We start from the raw sequence: 15,505 nt of genomic DNA on the forward strand, positions 1-15,505 counted from the left end.
AAATAATGTTGATGTGGGTGTTTGGCTAATCAGCTTTTCAAAGGTTGAGATATAAAAGGAATATTACATTTTGGATAAAAGCCAAGGCTAAAGCTAACTTTCAGCTGTCCCCAGTATTCCGCCCCTGCACCAAGCTTTCAGTAAATCTTTTTTGAAAGGACTTTTGAAACTCACCTTTGCTGCGAAAGCCACCGAGGCATTTGCCAGAGCTGAAGCACCTCTAGTACCCAGTCACGGTGCAGGCATGCTAAGCTTTGTCTCGCTTTGTTGCTATTTAAAAAAAAAAAAAAAATTTGATTGCGCTGGGTTTTAGTTGCAGCATGCAGAATCTTCGATCTCCATTGTGGCATGTGGGATCTTTAGTTGCAGCACGTGAAATCTAGTTCCCTGACCAGGAATCAAACCTCAGTCCCCTGCATTGGGAGTGCAGAATCCCAGTCACTGGACCACCAGGAAAGTCCCTCACTTTGTTGTTCTTACCTCTACCTCGGCTCACCTTCCCCAGTAGGAAAATGCACATTTCCCAATGGCTTTTATTTGCTCTCAATTTTCTGTGGAATTATCACCCACTCATTTTTTTTTTTTTATGGAGCCAAAAAGTTAGGAAAGAAGGATAGAAACAAGGAAAGGATTAGATAAATTTGGCAACTGTCCTAGGTCACACTTGGGAAGAATGGGTAGCTTGAGGTGCAAATAGAAGACACCGAAACACTGGCTGCTACACATGTCAAATAGTTCTCCAAAGTATCTTGAGGCCAGAAAAGAAAACAAAGGAGAAAACCATGGTCAAAGAGCTACACAAAATTTATAATCTCTGTGAAGGCAGAGGCCATGTTTTCTGTGTCTCTGTTATGATTTAGTGCTGGACACTTAGTATGTAAATAATTACATGTACAAGTAAACTAGGCTCCAGTAGCCCAGTTCCTCAGATCTAGCCAAAGAAATAGCCTAAAGAAAACCCTTGGAAAAGAAATCGTCACATTTTTCTTGTTTTCCCTCTTCCATATCCCCTTTCTGTGGTGTTTTGATGGCTTATCATGAATTCTTTCAACAAATATTAAGTGTCTTATTATTTTTTTTTTTGTAGGTTTGTATTGTGTTTCTCATTCAATGACTGTGTGGCACTTGCCATAAAATATGAACAAGACAAATCTGGTCCCCCACCCAAGGTCTAGCCACAGTTCATGTTGTGGCCAGCTTACCTTTGCTGATTGGCTTAGCTGGAATGGCCTCTGCCATGTGTTGAAGATAAACCCAGTCTTCTGATGTATTTTCTGAGAAATGGTATTGCTCATGTGCTTGCAATCTTCTTATGTTCTTTCAAAGAATTGGATTTCCTTGAGCTGTAAAGCCCCAAATTAAGGTCCTATTCATTTAAAATGCACCTCAGTAAGATGGTTAAACAATCAGACTAATTTCAGTATATACAGAACCGAGCAATTCTTGGGGAATTATTTCTCAGTTTCCCCCACCTCCCTCTCCAATACATATACTCATTACAAACCCAGGAAGAAAGAAATGTTACAAATGGCTTTATGCAAGGAACAGACAGATAGATTTTTTTATGTATTCCTGAAGTCTGTAAGTCTGTGATCTTTTTCATAATAGCATGTTATGGACAGATTGATCATGCCTGCAAATGGAAAGGTTTGCAAAAATATAGGTCACTGATTTGTCTTTGCTGTAACCATCAGATACAGCTGCAGAAGAATCTCTTAGCTAAAATGTCATCCTCCTTCTCATGAATATTTGCCTCCTTCACCCACTTTCAATGCACTGTCATTTTTAGAGGCCAAGATGCACATTAGAGAGATTATATTGGAAAAGAGCTAATTCGAACGCTTCCTTTATTAGCCAGGACCACAACAGGAAACAGAGGGTGCTCTTGAATTAGGATAATCTCAAGAGTTATTAATAAAGGCACTATTTATAAAGATGTGGGGAGGATATAAAGAAATCATAAAAGATATTGCAAGAATCACAGACTTTAGTGCTGGTAACTGGAAAGATATTAGTACTGGTCAGCCTGAAGGGAGATAAGAAAGCACTTACTGGGACCTGGAAGGCCAGAGTCTTGTAGAGAAGATTGATTTGGTTGAGGAACCCAGCGAGCTCAAGGCAAACTGGTAGGGAGGGAAATATGGAAATAAATACCCTGACCTCACTGAATTTTCTCCCTGATCTTCTGCCAAAAGTCTTCATAAGCCAAGCTCACCTGGAAAGTAAAGGATAAGGAAGATGTTGATATGGTTTGCACAGACCAAGCTCTGAAGGCAGAGAGCAGGATGGAGAACAATGGAGAACAGATCTGAAGGGGCAAACGGAAGATTCCCTGGTTCACGTTCCCTGTTACTTATAAACCCCTTCGATTTAGACTGTGCAGCAAGGAGATACAAAATCATCATTTAGCTTGAATCATACCTTCAACTTTGTAGATTTATGTACGTCTCTTTTGAGCCCCTGTTTTGCACCAAACTCTATTTGATGTGAATAAAACAGACAAAAATTCCTACCCTCAATTGAGTCTATATTCTATTGGAGCCACGTCTATTAGGAGTCAGTTAGCTGTGAGAGAAAAGTCACTCAAGTTAGAAATTTAAAAACAATCACTTGTAAGAAATTCTTCTTAATTGCTGTTTATCTGTCCAACAACTACTCTCTGGGCTTTCTAATGGGTTGGTTAAAAAGTTCATTTGGGTTTTTCCGTAACTCTCTATGGAAAAACCAGAATGAACTTTTTTGCCAAACCAATATTACACCTTTTTTCTTTCTCTTCCCTTTCTCTCCATACCTCTTGTCCAAGAGAAAAAAATGCTTTACTTCACTACATATCCCTCTGAATCTGTTCTTCTCTCCTCTGTATTAGGCAGGCTTCAGTTTAAGGCTCTTATTTTCCACTTCCCCATATTTTCAATTTGCATGTTCCTTGATTATCTACTGTTTCAAAAAATTTTATATGAAAGTTCTCTCTCAAATGGTGGTCATCCTCTTCCAGCCTACATTACCCTTACTCTGAAAACGATTGTTCATGTGACAAGTGCTCTCCTGTGTCATATCTATTCAACCATTTATTCATCCTCTAAAACTTCATTGGAATATTTATTGAATACTTCAGCACACTGGAGGTCAAGAGAAAATTCCTGTAGAATGGTGGACACTTCATTCACTCAAGTTGGCACTGGGACTGGGGTAAAGAGAAAGAAAGAGAAGTCACTCAGTTGTGTCTGACTCTTTGCGACTCCATGGACTGTAGCCTACCAGGCTCCTCCGTCCATGCAATTTTCCAGGCAAGAGTACTAGAGTGGGTTGCCATTTCTTTCTCAAGGGGATCTTCCTGACCCAGGGATTGAACTTGAGTCTCCTGCATTGCAGGCAGATGCATTACCACCTGAGCCACCAGGGAACTGGGGTAGGGTGGGCATATAATGAATCCAGGCTTTTGGAAGAAGTTGCTAGCAGATGGAACAAACCAAAGCCAGAGTTCAAAGTCATTTCTTATCTAAGCTTGAAGCACAGTGCCCAAGAGATAAGACTAGAGACCAACCAATCTGCAGAGTGGTTGAGAAATGGTAGATGGAACATGAAGCTGGAACAAGGATCCAAACCCTTTAAGAGCAAGAACTGTGTGTCTCAGAGACTGTTCAAAGGTTCTGCACTCAGCAAACACTGACTGTCTCCTCTTACAGAGGGGGATAGACTTGGTTCCTGCCCTCAGTTGGTTTTATTCACTTACAAATGTAGAATAGGCATTTGTTGATGGTTCCATGGATCTCTTTTTAGTGTTCCTCACTCCATCTCTTCCATTTCCTCTGTGTTTTCTTCAGCATTTACATATACTAAAAACTTCCATTGCATTTTGAAATAGCAGGCTATCTTTTGAAATGTGCTAACTTTTCCAAACATCGTTTTTGTCTATTCCTATTTATTTCATGGTAAGTTATATCTGATCATACATATACATATATAAATATTTATGTAGGTATGGGCACACACACATCCATGTTTTGACAGAGACTGAGAAAGGACAGTGGCACGGTGGGCCTTAATTGATCTATTTTGACTTTTGCGAAGGTTTTCAGTGTGAGTGTGACCTTGTAGTCTGTTCCTTCATTATTTTTCCAATCTGTTTTTGAGGAACAACAGCCATAGCCTGAACTGTGCTATGTGAGTTGACATTTGAAAAGAGAATTCCTTACATCTGATTTTGTTCTCCATTCAGTGTGTTCTTCTAGATTTTCAGAATAGTATTTGCATAAAAACATGCTTTTTTGGATTTACTATCCCTGGGGTTCAGGTACTACATTATTTATTTCACTCTCTATTAGGTTTCTTAAACTGAGCGTGCACATAGAGCTGTCTGCAGACCTTGTTAGAAAGGCAGAAGTGCAGATGATACTGCCATGGACAGTGATCTGATAGATCATAAGTGAGTTGTTTTTAGGACTGCTGTAACAAAGCTTTGGGGCTTCCCGGGTGGCTCAATGGTAAAGAATCCGCCTGCCAATGCGAGACGTAGGATCGATCCTTGGGTCAGAAAAAGTCCTTGGAGAAGGAAATGGCAACCCACTCCAGGATTCTTGCCTGGAGAATCCCAGGGACAGAGGAGCCAGGTGGGCTACAGTCCATGGGGTCTGAAAGAGTCAGATACAACTGAAGCGGCTTAGCACTCACCTTTGGGGAAAAGGGTTAAAAAAATAAAAGTAAATGCCTTTCTGCTGTATGTTAGTTCCTTGCTTATTTTACAAAGAACAAGGATTGATTACACAATAAAAATGATTAGAAAACATTCTTTCAGAAAAAGGTTCTTATTTGAATTACTGGCCAAAGACCCTCTAGGAATACTTTGCCATAAAAATTCCTTCTGCCTCCCTTATCACATCCTAGTTCCAGAGCACTCTCTTTTTTGGCTGCGCTGGGTCTTCTTCATTGTGGTATGCAGGCTTCTTTTGTTGCAGAGCATGGGCTTGGTTTTCCCATGGCATGTGGAATCTTAGTTCCCTGACCAGGGATTGAACCAGGGTCCCCTGCGTTGAAAGGAGGATTCTCAACCACTGGACCACCAGTGAAGACCCCAGAGTATTCAATGCTATTGCACTTACACCCACTCCAGGACTCATGCATTCTAAGGCTGTGCTGAACACAACAGTGGTGCTGACCACCACTGCAGACAGTGGATAGTGGGGCCCAGTTATAGAACTCTCAAAACATTAATTTCAAGAGATACCACTACTCACTTATTAATAACTCTGTGTTAATTCATCCTAATTTAGTGCAATGTTTTAGTCTTGTTACAGCTTGACCTAGAGGTGAATTCATGGAATATAGCTCTCAGCAATACTTAAGTGCCCCTTTTCAAATTCTCCATTTGTGGTGATGACACCAGCATTTTACTGACTTTATATATCCAAAAAATCTTTTTTGAGATGTGATTGACATACATTTGAACATATTTACAGTTCACAAATGGATAAATTTTGATGTATGTATACACTCATATATTATCACCATAATGAAGATAAACAACATATCCATCATCCCCAGAAGTTCCCTCATGCCATTTTGTTCTCTTATGCCAACCTTTCACTCTTGCTCTTTCCCCATCCACCAGCAATTTATTTCTGTCAGTATAGATTAGTTAAGACTTTCTAGAAAGTAAATAAATGGAATTATACAGTATGTACTCTCTTCTGTGTGGCTTCCCTCATTCAACATAATACTTTTGAGATTTCAATCATTTTGTATGCTTCAAAAGTTGGTTCCTTTCTATTACTAGATAGTATTCTATTGTATGCATATATCATAATTTGTTAATCCTTCATCTTTTGACAGGCATTTTGTTTTTTTCATTTTTGTTTATTACAAATATAGTTGCTATGAATCTATTGGATTGGCCAAAAATGTCATTCAGGATTTTCTGGGCGGAAAAACCTGAATGAACTTTTTGGCCAACCCAATAGTATAAGTACAAGTTTTGGGGAGTTCATGTTTCATTTATGTTGGGTAAATACCTAGGAGTGGGATATCTGGGTTATACTTTAGGTATATGTTTACTTTTTTTAAAGAAACTGTCAAATGTTTTCCAAAGCAGATGTATCATTTTACATTCCCATTAAGAGTCTGAGAGTTTCACTTGTTCCAAACCTTTTTGATATCAGTAGTATTATCAGTATTTCCAATTTTAGCCATTCTAATCAGTACATAATGTATCTGATTGTGGCTTTAATTTGAATTTCTCTAATGATCAATGACAGTGAACATCTTTTTGTGTGCTTATTTGCCATACATAATTGTTCTTTGGTGAAGTATCTGTTCACATTTTCTCCCATTTTTTAATTGGCTAATTTTCTTATTCTTGTGGCTTGAGAGCTCTTTAAATATTCTGAGCAGAAGTCTTTTATCCAATATGTAACTGGTGAATATTTACTGTGACTTGCCTTTTCACTCTGAATAGTGTCTTTTGAGGACAAGTTCTCGAAAGGATTTGTGAATCCTTGTTTATCCAGTTTTTCTTTTATAAACTGTGCTTTGGTGTCATACTTAAGAAATATCTGCCTAACCCAACTCACAAAGTTTTTCTCTGATATTTTCTTCTAGAAGTTTTTTTTTTTTTTTTTTACTTTAGTTTTTGTACATTTAGGCCATGTCACATTACAATTCAATTATTATAATGATACAAGTTGTGAATAGTGGGCAGAATTCTAAGTTGACTCCCAAGAGCTCTGGTGTACACATCTTTTCATAGTTATTCAAACATTAATCTAACTGCTACTGTGATGAGATTTTGAAGATGCAATTAATATCATAAGTAATTTGAATTTAAAATAGGGAGATCATCCTGGGTGAGCCTGACTTAGTCAAGTGAGACCTTAAAAAGGCCTGGGCTTTATCTGAAGTAAAAGATTGAAAGAGTTAGAGAAGTTGAATGTAAGAGAGATTATCTATTGCTAGCTTTGAAGATGGAAGAGGCCATGTGCCAAAGAAAGCTGACATCCAGTTGCTGAAAGTGCTTCCTGGCTGACATTCAGTAAGGAAACAGGGACTTTAGTTCTACAGCCTCATGAAATTGAATTCTACCACAACCACATGAGCTTAGAGGAGAACTCTGGGCTCCAGATGATGATACATCTTGGCTAACACATTGATATTAGCCTTCTTTTCCTTTTTTTAAATTGAAGTATAGTTGATTTACAATGTTGTATTAATTTCTGCTGTACATACACACACATACATATTTTCAAAGCTTTTTTTAAAAAAACTATTCTTTTCCATTATGGTTTATCATAGGATATAGAATATAGTTCTCTGTGCTATATAGTAGGACTTTGTTGTTTATCACTTCCATATATAATAGCTTACATATCCCAACTCCAACCTCCCACTGCATTCCTCCCTGCTGCCCCCTGCAACCACCAGTTTGTTCTCTATGTCCATGTGTCTGTTTCTGTTTTGTAGACAGGTTCATTTGTGTCATATTTTAGATTCCACATATAAGTGGATGTTAGCCTTCTGAGACAGAAGGCAGATAATCCAGAAGTAGGTAAGAACCTAAAAAACTGTGAGTTAACAAATGGTTGTTCTTTTAAGCCACAAAGTTTGAGGTAATCATGTATGGATGTGAGAACTGGACTATAAAGAAGGCTGAGCACTGAAGAATTGATGCTTTTGAACTGTGGTGTTGGAGAAGACTCTTGAGAGTCTCTTGGACTGCAAGGAGATCAAACCAGTCAATCCCAAAGGAAATCAACCCTGAATACTCATTGGAAGGACAGATGTTGAAGCTAAAGCTCCAAAACTTTGGCCATCTGATGTGAAGAGTCAACTCACTGGAAAAGACCCTGATGCTGGGAAAGGTTGAAGGCAGGAGGAGAGGGACCAACAGAGGATGAGATGGTTAAATGGCATCACTGACTCAATGGACATGAGTTTGGGCAAGCTTGAAGAGATAATGAAGGACAGGGAAGCCTAGAGTGCTGCAATCCATGGGATTGCAAAGAGTCAGATATGACTGAGTGACCGAACAACAACAGTTTGAGGTAGGGGTCACCCCCATACATGCACATGCTCCACTGTGTCCTGGAGGTTGCCCACGTGGGTGTTTAACCACATGTGGTGTAACTTAGAGCATCATGTTGTGAAGAAATGGGGGCTGAGGTGGCTCGCACAGTCAGGAATTTCAACCTAGAGAACCAGGCTGAATGGGAAATCAGCAGAATGAAGCCCTCCCCAGCTCCCAGGCACCCCTTCACCAAGAACCTCCTGCGGGAGCAGATGAGCAGCCATCCAGAAACTAAGGGAGAAATTGATAGAAAAGATGACAAACTGCTGTCATTACTAAAAGATGTGTATGTTGATTCTCAAGATCCCGTGTCTTCTTTGCAGGTTAAAGATGCCGGAACATGTCAGAAGCCTAAGGAGTACAGTGCTGGGAGCCAGCGTGAGGAACTCCACCCATGGCAAAGGTTGTGAGGAACTCCACCCATGGCAAAGGTTATGAGGAAGGAGGCTTCGGCATACCCAAAGGTGGGATCGAGCCTCAGGAAACCCTCTGTCCCTGAGCATCTACCCCCCAAACCAGAGTCTGCCTACTTTACTGTTTTATGCTCTCACCTATACCTCTGACTTTACGGGGGGCTCTCCCCCATCACCTCTCTCGGAGAAGGAGTTAACCTACAGCTCCAGTTAATAAAAATTCCTGGGTGTGACAAGAGTGTTTCAACTTATGAACTCCTCTGAGGGTTATCTTAGCCTGCCTGTACAGGTTCGTCCAGCCACATGTGATTGTTTACAGCCTCCCAACCGTGAGAGGCACGAGATGTTTTAGACTTACTAAAGGCAGATTCTTTTAGGAAGTTAGAAATTATTAGTATAGTGGATTGATTAGGAATTATATTAGTGAAGGGTTTTTCATTTGTTGGGCCAATATTTGCTGCTAAGTCTCCATATTCCCTGCCCTTATAATGAATATAACTAGCATATAGAAGAAATAATGGCACCCTACTCCAGTACTCTTGCCTGGAAAATCCCACGGATGGAGGAGCCTGGTAGGCTGCATTCCATGGGGTTGCTAGGAGTCGGACATGACTGAGCGACTTCCCTTTCACTTTCCACTTTCATGCATCGGAGAAGGAAATGGCAACTCATTCCAGTATTCTTGCCTGGAGAATCCCAAGGACGGAGGAGCCTGATGGGCTGCCGTCTATGGGGTCACACAGAGTCGAACATGACTGATGTGACTTAGCAGTAGCAGCAGTAACAGTTTAAGATTAATCATGTTAACCTTAGGCTAAGTAAATTCCTTTCTTAATTGTAACCCTCTACACCCTCACCCTGGTGGCTCAGTGGGTAAAGCGTCTGCCTACAATGTGGGAGACCCGGGTTCGATCCCTGGGTCAGGAAGATCCCCTGGAGAAGGAAATGGCAACCCACTGCAGTACTCTTGCCTGGAAAATCCCATAGACTGAGAAGCCTGATAGGCTACAGTCCATGGGGTTGCAAAGAGTCAGACACGACTGAGCGACTTTCCCTTTCCCTTCCCTTCACACCTTCACCCTATAGGAATGCAACTTTATCTGGTACCTTCGGAGGGTGGTGCCTGGTTTAAGAAAAATCACCCCTGGAAAATAAGTTTCTGGTTGACTGACTGTTATCAGAAAGAAAGGATCATAAAATGTTACTAGGCCCCCTGGCCAGAAGATGATGTAAAACCCCTAAGACCTTCTTGTATACATTTATATGAAGCACCTGATTTTGATAAAGGTCAGGACTGCTGACCCCTGCATGACTTTAAAACTTCCATTTGTCTCTATGTGTAACAAAAGGTATATAAGCAAACCTGAAAATAAAGAAAACAGATCACTTTCTGGAAAGACTGATTCACCCGTGTCGTTCTTTCTTGTTCTCCGTTTTTCTGGCTGAATTCCCATCTGGAGCGTGGGTGCTCGCCAAGCCTGCTAATTTTGCCCTGGCTTTTAAGATCCACGCGAGAGGGAGCCCAAGGAGGGGCACTCTCTGCTATTCAAGTGGGCACTGGTGGCCTACGTAAATGGTGCAAGCTTCTTGTCTCGAAGCTTTATTGGTATCCCATGTAAACCAAGTTATTCAGCCTCTTTTTTCTCCACTAATTTTCCTACTACACTATTCCTTTCTAATCTCTCTTTATACTTCTAATTAAATAGTTTTTCCTAGGGCGCCAACTCCATCTCCACTTCAAATTACCCTGGATCCACCGGGGCTGGACCCCGGCAGTACAGGTTGCTGAAAGACCATCAGTTTGACATGATGAACGTTAAGAACATTCCCAAAGGTAAAATTTCCATTGTAGTGGCATTGACACTTCTCAGTAATTATAAACTTTATCCAGACACATGGACTGCTAAGAAAATAGCTGTCGAATACCATCTAGAACAGCAAGATGTAAATTCCCTTCTCAAATATTTTGTTACTTTTGAAGTAAAAAATCTTCCCCCCAAAGACAAGAAAGCAATACAATCAAAATGAAGAGAATCTTGACTGTACTTTTCCTGTCCTCATCCCCATGCCTTGTTTATTTTCCTCATTTGTAACATGTTAAATTATATAAATTACCAATTGTGTTGAGCTCCCTCCTTGTGAGAACTTGCTATTTATTAACTCTTCTGAATTTTCAGGATGGCTGATAGGATTGATTTTTCTCTCTTTTAAACTTTAGTATGGTTTAGTTTGTGTTCTTATGTAATATCAGCATGACTAATCAGCACATGTATAAATTTACTGTAAATAAAAGTTACTGTATTTTAAGCAAAAAAAAAAAAGTTTGAGGTAATTTTTTTATGCAGCCATAGAAAACTGATACAGTTTAGGTCAAGGTAACTTGTTTCCTATATGGATATTTAATTATTTCAGCATCATCTGTTAAAAAGGCCATCCTTTTCCCATTGATTTGACTTTGTACCTTTGTCAAAAATCATTGCGTCATATTTGTGAGGGCTTATTTTTGTTCTGTTTCACTTATCTATTTGTCTATATTTATATCAATACCATGCTCTCTTAAGTGTAGTTTTAGACTAAATCTTAAAATCAGGTAGGGCATGCTCTGTCCAATTTGTTTTCATTTTCCAAAGTTGTTATGGCTGTTCTGAATCTTTTTTAGAATCAGCTTGTTATTTTTCAAACACACACACAAGTGCTCTTACACACACACACACACACACACACACACACACACACAGATTAACTGAGTGAATTGAGATTGTGTTAAATCTATAGGTCAGCTTGTGGAGAATTGATATCTTAAGAGTATTGGTTCTTCCAAACAGTGAATATGATATATCTCTCCATTTACTGAGATCTTTTTCAATTTCCCTCAGCAATATTTTATAGTTTTCAGATCTTGCACATATTATTTTTCAAATTTATCCCCAAGAATTTCATATAGTTATGCTATTGTAAATAGTTTCATTTCTTTAATTTCATTTCCCAATTGTATATTTGTGTGTATTATACACACATATACACGTAACTGATTTTTGTATGTTGATATTATCTACCACCTCTCAAGTTCTTAAGTTTCACCTATAACCCACAATTTGATCATATTTGGAGATGGGGCTTTGGGGAGGGATTTAGGGTTAGATTACTTAATGATAGTGGAGTCATCATGATGGGATTAGTGGCCTTATAAGAAGTGGAAGAGAGAGAGAGTGCACAGCAAGAATGCAGCTATCTGCAAGCCAGGAAGAGAACTCTCACTAGAATCCCACCCTGCTGGCACCCTAAATTTGAACATCCAGACTCCAGAAATGGGAGAAAATACATTTTTGTTTTAAAGCATCACTTCCTGCCTCCCCACACACATACCAGTCTATGTATTTTGTTATGACAGCCCAAGCTGGCTTATATAAACTTGTATCCTGCCACTTTGGTAATCTAGTACCCTTTTAAAAAAGATACAGGATTTTCTACACAGACAATTATATCATCTGTTAATAATGTTGAAAATTCAGTCTCTGTGCCCTGGAGTTTTGGGTGAGGTAGAAAAGAATAGCTTTACTGCTTTGCCAGGCAAAGGGGAACACAGTGGGTTCCTGTCCTCAAAAACTGTGTGTCCCAACCTGGGAGGATTTGGTGAGGAATTTTATAGCAATGGTTCAGGTTGGGTTACCAGTAAGGATCAGGGTGTACAGGGCTTGCATTTCCTTAATCTGGCCTCGGGTGGTTCTTCTCTGGAATGAAGAATGGTAAATCCATTTGTTCGGGGGCGGGAGGGGGGCTTCAGTTCTGTAAAGAGCACAGTTCAGTTCAGTTGCTCAGTCGTGTCCGACTCTTTGCGACCCCATGAATCGCAGCACGCCAGGCCTCTCTGTCCATCACCAACTCCTGGAGTTCACTCAGACTCACGTCCATCGAGTCAGTGATGTCATCCAGCCATCTCATCCTCTGTCATCCCCATTCTCCTGTCCCCAATCCCTCCCAGCATCAGAGTCTTTTCCAATGAGTCAACTCTTCGCATGAAGTGGCTAAAGTATTGGAGTTTCAGCTTTAGCATCATTCCTTCCAAAAAAATCCCAGGGCTGATCTCCTTCAGAATGGACTGGTTGGATCTCCTTGCAGTCCAAGGGACTCTCAAGAGTCTTCTCCAACACCACAGTGCAAAAGCATCAATTCTTTGGCACTCAGCCTTCTTCACAGTCCAACTCTCACATCCATACATGACCACAGGAAAAATCATAGCCTTGACTAGACGGACCTTCGTCAGCAAAGTAATGTCTCTGCTTTTGAATAGGCTATCTAGGTTGATCATAACTTTTCTTCCTAGGAGTAAGTGTCTTTTAAAATCATGGCTGCAGTCACCATCTGCAGTGATTTTGGAGCCCCCCAAAATAAAGTGTGACACTGTTTCCACTGTTTCCCCATCTATTTCCCATGAAGTGATGGGACCGGATGCCATGATCTTAGTTTTCTGAATGTTGAGCTTTAAGCCAACTTTTTCGCTCTCCTCTTTCACTTTCATCAAGAGGCTTTTTAGTTCCTCTTCACTTTCTGCCATAAGGGTGGTGTCATCTGCATATCTGAGGTTATTGATATTTCTCCCAGCAATCTTGATTCCAGCTTGTGCTTCTTCCAGTCCAGCATTTCTCATGATGTACTCTGCATATAACTTAAATAAGCAGGGTGACAATATACAGCCTTGAAGTACTCCTTTTCCTATTTGAAACCAGTCTGTTCTTCCATGTCCAGTTCTAACTGTTGCTTCCTGACCTGCATACAGGTTTCTCAAGAGGCAGGTCAGGTGGTCTGGTATTCCCATCTCTTTCAGAATTTTCCACAGTTTATTGTGATCCACACAGGCAAAGGCTTTGGCATAGTCAATAAAGCAGAAAGAGATGTTTTTCTGCAATTCTCTTGCTTTTTTGATGATCCAGCGGATGTTGGCAATTTGATCTCTGGTTCCTCTGCCTTTTCTAAAACCAGCTTGAACATCAGGAAGTTCACGGTTCACGTATTGCTGAAGGCTGGCTTGGAGAATTTTAAGCATTACTTTACTCGCGTGTGAGATGAGTGCAATTGTGCTGTAGTTTGAGCATTCTTTGGCATTACCTTTCTTTGGGATTGGAATGAAAACTGACCTTTTCCAGTCCTGTGGCCACTGCTGAGTTTTCCAAATGTGCTGGCATATTGAGTGCAGCACTTTCACAGCATCATCTTTCAGGATTTGAAACAGCTCAACTGGAATTCCATCAACTCCACTAGGTTTGTTCGTAGTGATGCTTTCTAAGGCCCACTTGACTTCACATTCCAGGATGTCTGGCTCTAGATGAGTGATCACACCATCGTGATTATCTGGGTCATGAAGATCTTTTTTTGTACAGTTCTTCTGTGTATTCTTGCCACCTCTTCTTAATATCTTCTGCTTCTGTTAGGTCCATACCATTTCTGTCCTTTATCGAGCCCATCTTTGCATGAAATGTTCCCTTGGTATCTCTAAGTTTCTTGAAGAGATCTCTAGTCGTTCCCATTCTGTTCTTTTCCTCTATTTCTTTGCATTGATCACTGAGGAAGGCTTTCTTATCTCTTCTTGCTATTCTTTGGAACTCTGCATTCAGATACTTATATCTTTCTTTTCTCCTCTGTTTTTCGCCTCTCTTCTTTTCACAGCTATTTGTAAGCCCTCCCCAGACAGCCATTTTTCTTTTTTGCATTTCTTTTCCATGGGGATGGTCTTGATCCCTGTCTCCTGTACAATGAATGTCATGAACCTCATTCCATAGTTCATCAGGCACTCTATCTATCAGATCTAGGCCCTTAAATCTATTTCTCACTTCCACTGTATAGTCATAAGGGATTTGATTTAGGTCATACCTGAATGGTCTAGCGGTTTTCCCTTCTTTCTTTAATTTAAGTCTGAATTTGGCAATAAGGAGTTCATGATCTGAGCCACAGTCAGCTCCTGGTCTTGTTTTTGTTGACTGTATAGAGCTTCTCCATCTTTGGCTGCATAGAATATAATCAATCTGATTTCGGTGTTGACCATCTGGTGATGTCCATGTGTAGAGTCTTCTCTTGTGTTGTTGGAAGAGGGTGTTTGCTATGACCAGTGCATTATCTTGGCAAAACTCTATTAGTCTTTGCCCTGCTTCATTCTGCATTCCAAGGCCAAATTTGCCTGTTACTCCAGGTGTTTCCTGACTTCCTACTTTTGTATTCCAGTCCCCTATAATGAAAAGGACATCTTTTTTGGGTGTTAGTTCTAAAAGGTCTGTAGATCTGCATAGAACCATTCAACTTCAGCTTCTTCAGCGTTACTGGTTGGGGCATAGACTTGGATTACTGTGATACTGAATGGTTTGCCTTGGAAACGAACAGAGATCAGTCTGTCATTTTTGAGACTGCATCCAAGTACTGCATTTCAGACTTTTGTTGACCATGATGGCTACTCCATTTCTTCTGAGGGATTCCTGCCCACAGTAGTAGATATAATGATCATCTGAGTTAAATTCGCCCTTCCAGTCCATTTTAGTTCGCTGATTCCTAGAATGTCTATGTTCACTCTTGCCATCTCTTGTTTGACCACTTCCAATTTGCCTTCATTCATGGACCTGACATTCCAGGTTCCTGTGCAATATTGCTCTTTACAGCATCAGACCTTGCTTCTATCACCAGTCACATCCACAGCTGGGTATTGTTTTTGCTTTGGCTCCATCCCTTCATTCTTTCTGGAGTTATTTCTCCACTGATCTCCAGTAGCATGTTGGGCACCTACTGACCTGGGGAGTTCCTCTTTCAGTATCCTATCATATTGCCTTTTCATACTGTTCATGGGGTTCTCAAGATAAGAATACTGAAGTGGTTTGCCATTCCCTTCTCCAGTGGACCACATTCTGTCAGACCTCTCCACCACATACTGTTATGTATAGCCTTTGAGGTAGAAACAGGATCCTGCCCAAGGTTGCACTACTGTTTCTTGGCTGCTCCTCTTCCCTTTTCTCTGCATACCCTCCCTTCTCTGATTAACAATCTTTCACACCTG

The 15,505-nt window shown here is 40.4% G+C and overlaps 1 protein-coding gene across 1 annotated transcript; it reads left to right on the plus strand.

The window, feature by feature from the left end:
• The first annotated feature begins 8,139 nt into the window (after positions 1-8,139).
• Positions 8,140-10,497, plus strand: LOC128070542 (NADH dehydrogenase [ubiquinone] 1 alpha subcomplex assembly factor 4-like). The gene is made up of 3 exons (XM_052663836.1): positions 8,140-8,414; position 8,576; positions 10,246-10,497. The coding sequence occupies exons 1-3, from the start codon at positions 8,140-8,142 to the stop codon at positions 10,495-10,497; spliced, it is 528 nt and encodes a 175-aa protein (XP_052519796.1).
• Positions 10,498-15,505: the final 5,008 nt, after the last annotated feature.

The sequence above is a fragment of the Budorcas taxicolor genome, chromosome X (assembly GCF_023091745.1).
Source record: "Budorcas taxicolor isolate Tak-1 chromosome X, Takin1.1, whole genome shotgun sequence".
Classification (NCBI taxonomy): domain Eukaryota; kingdom Metazoa; phylum Chordata; class Mammalia; order Artiodactyla; family Bovidae; genus Budorcas; species Budorcas taxicolor.

Excerpts from the sequence above, each read along its gene's own strand:
- LOC128070542 (XM_052663836.1), top strand. The coding sequence starts at position 8,140 with ATGGGGGCTGAGGTGGCTCGCACAGTCAGGAATTTCAACCTAGAGAAC.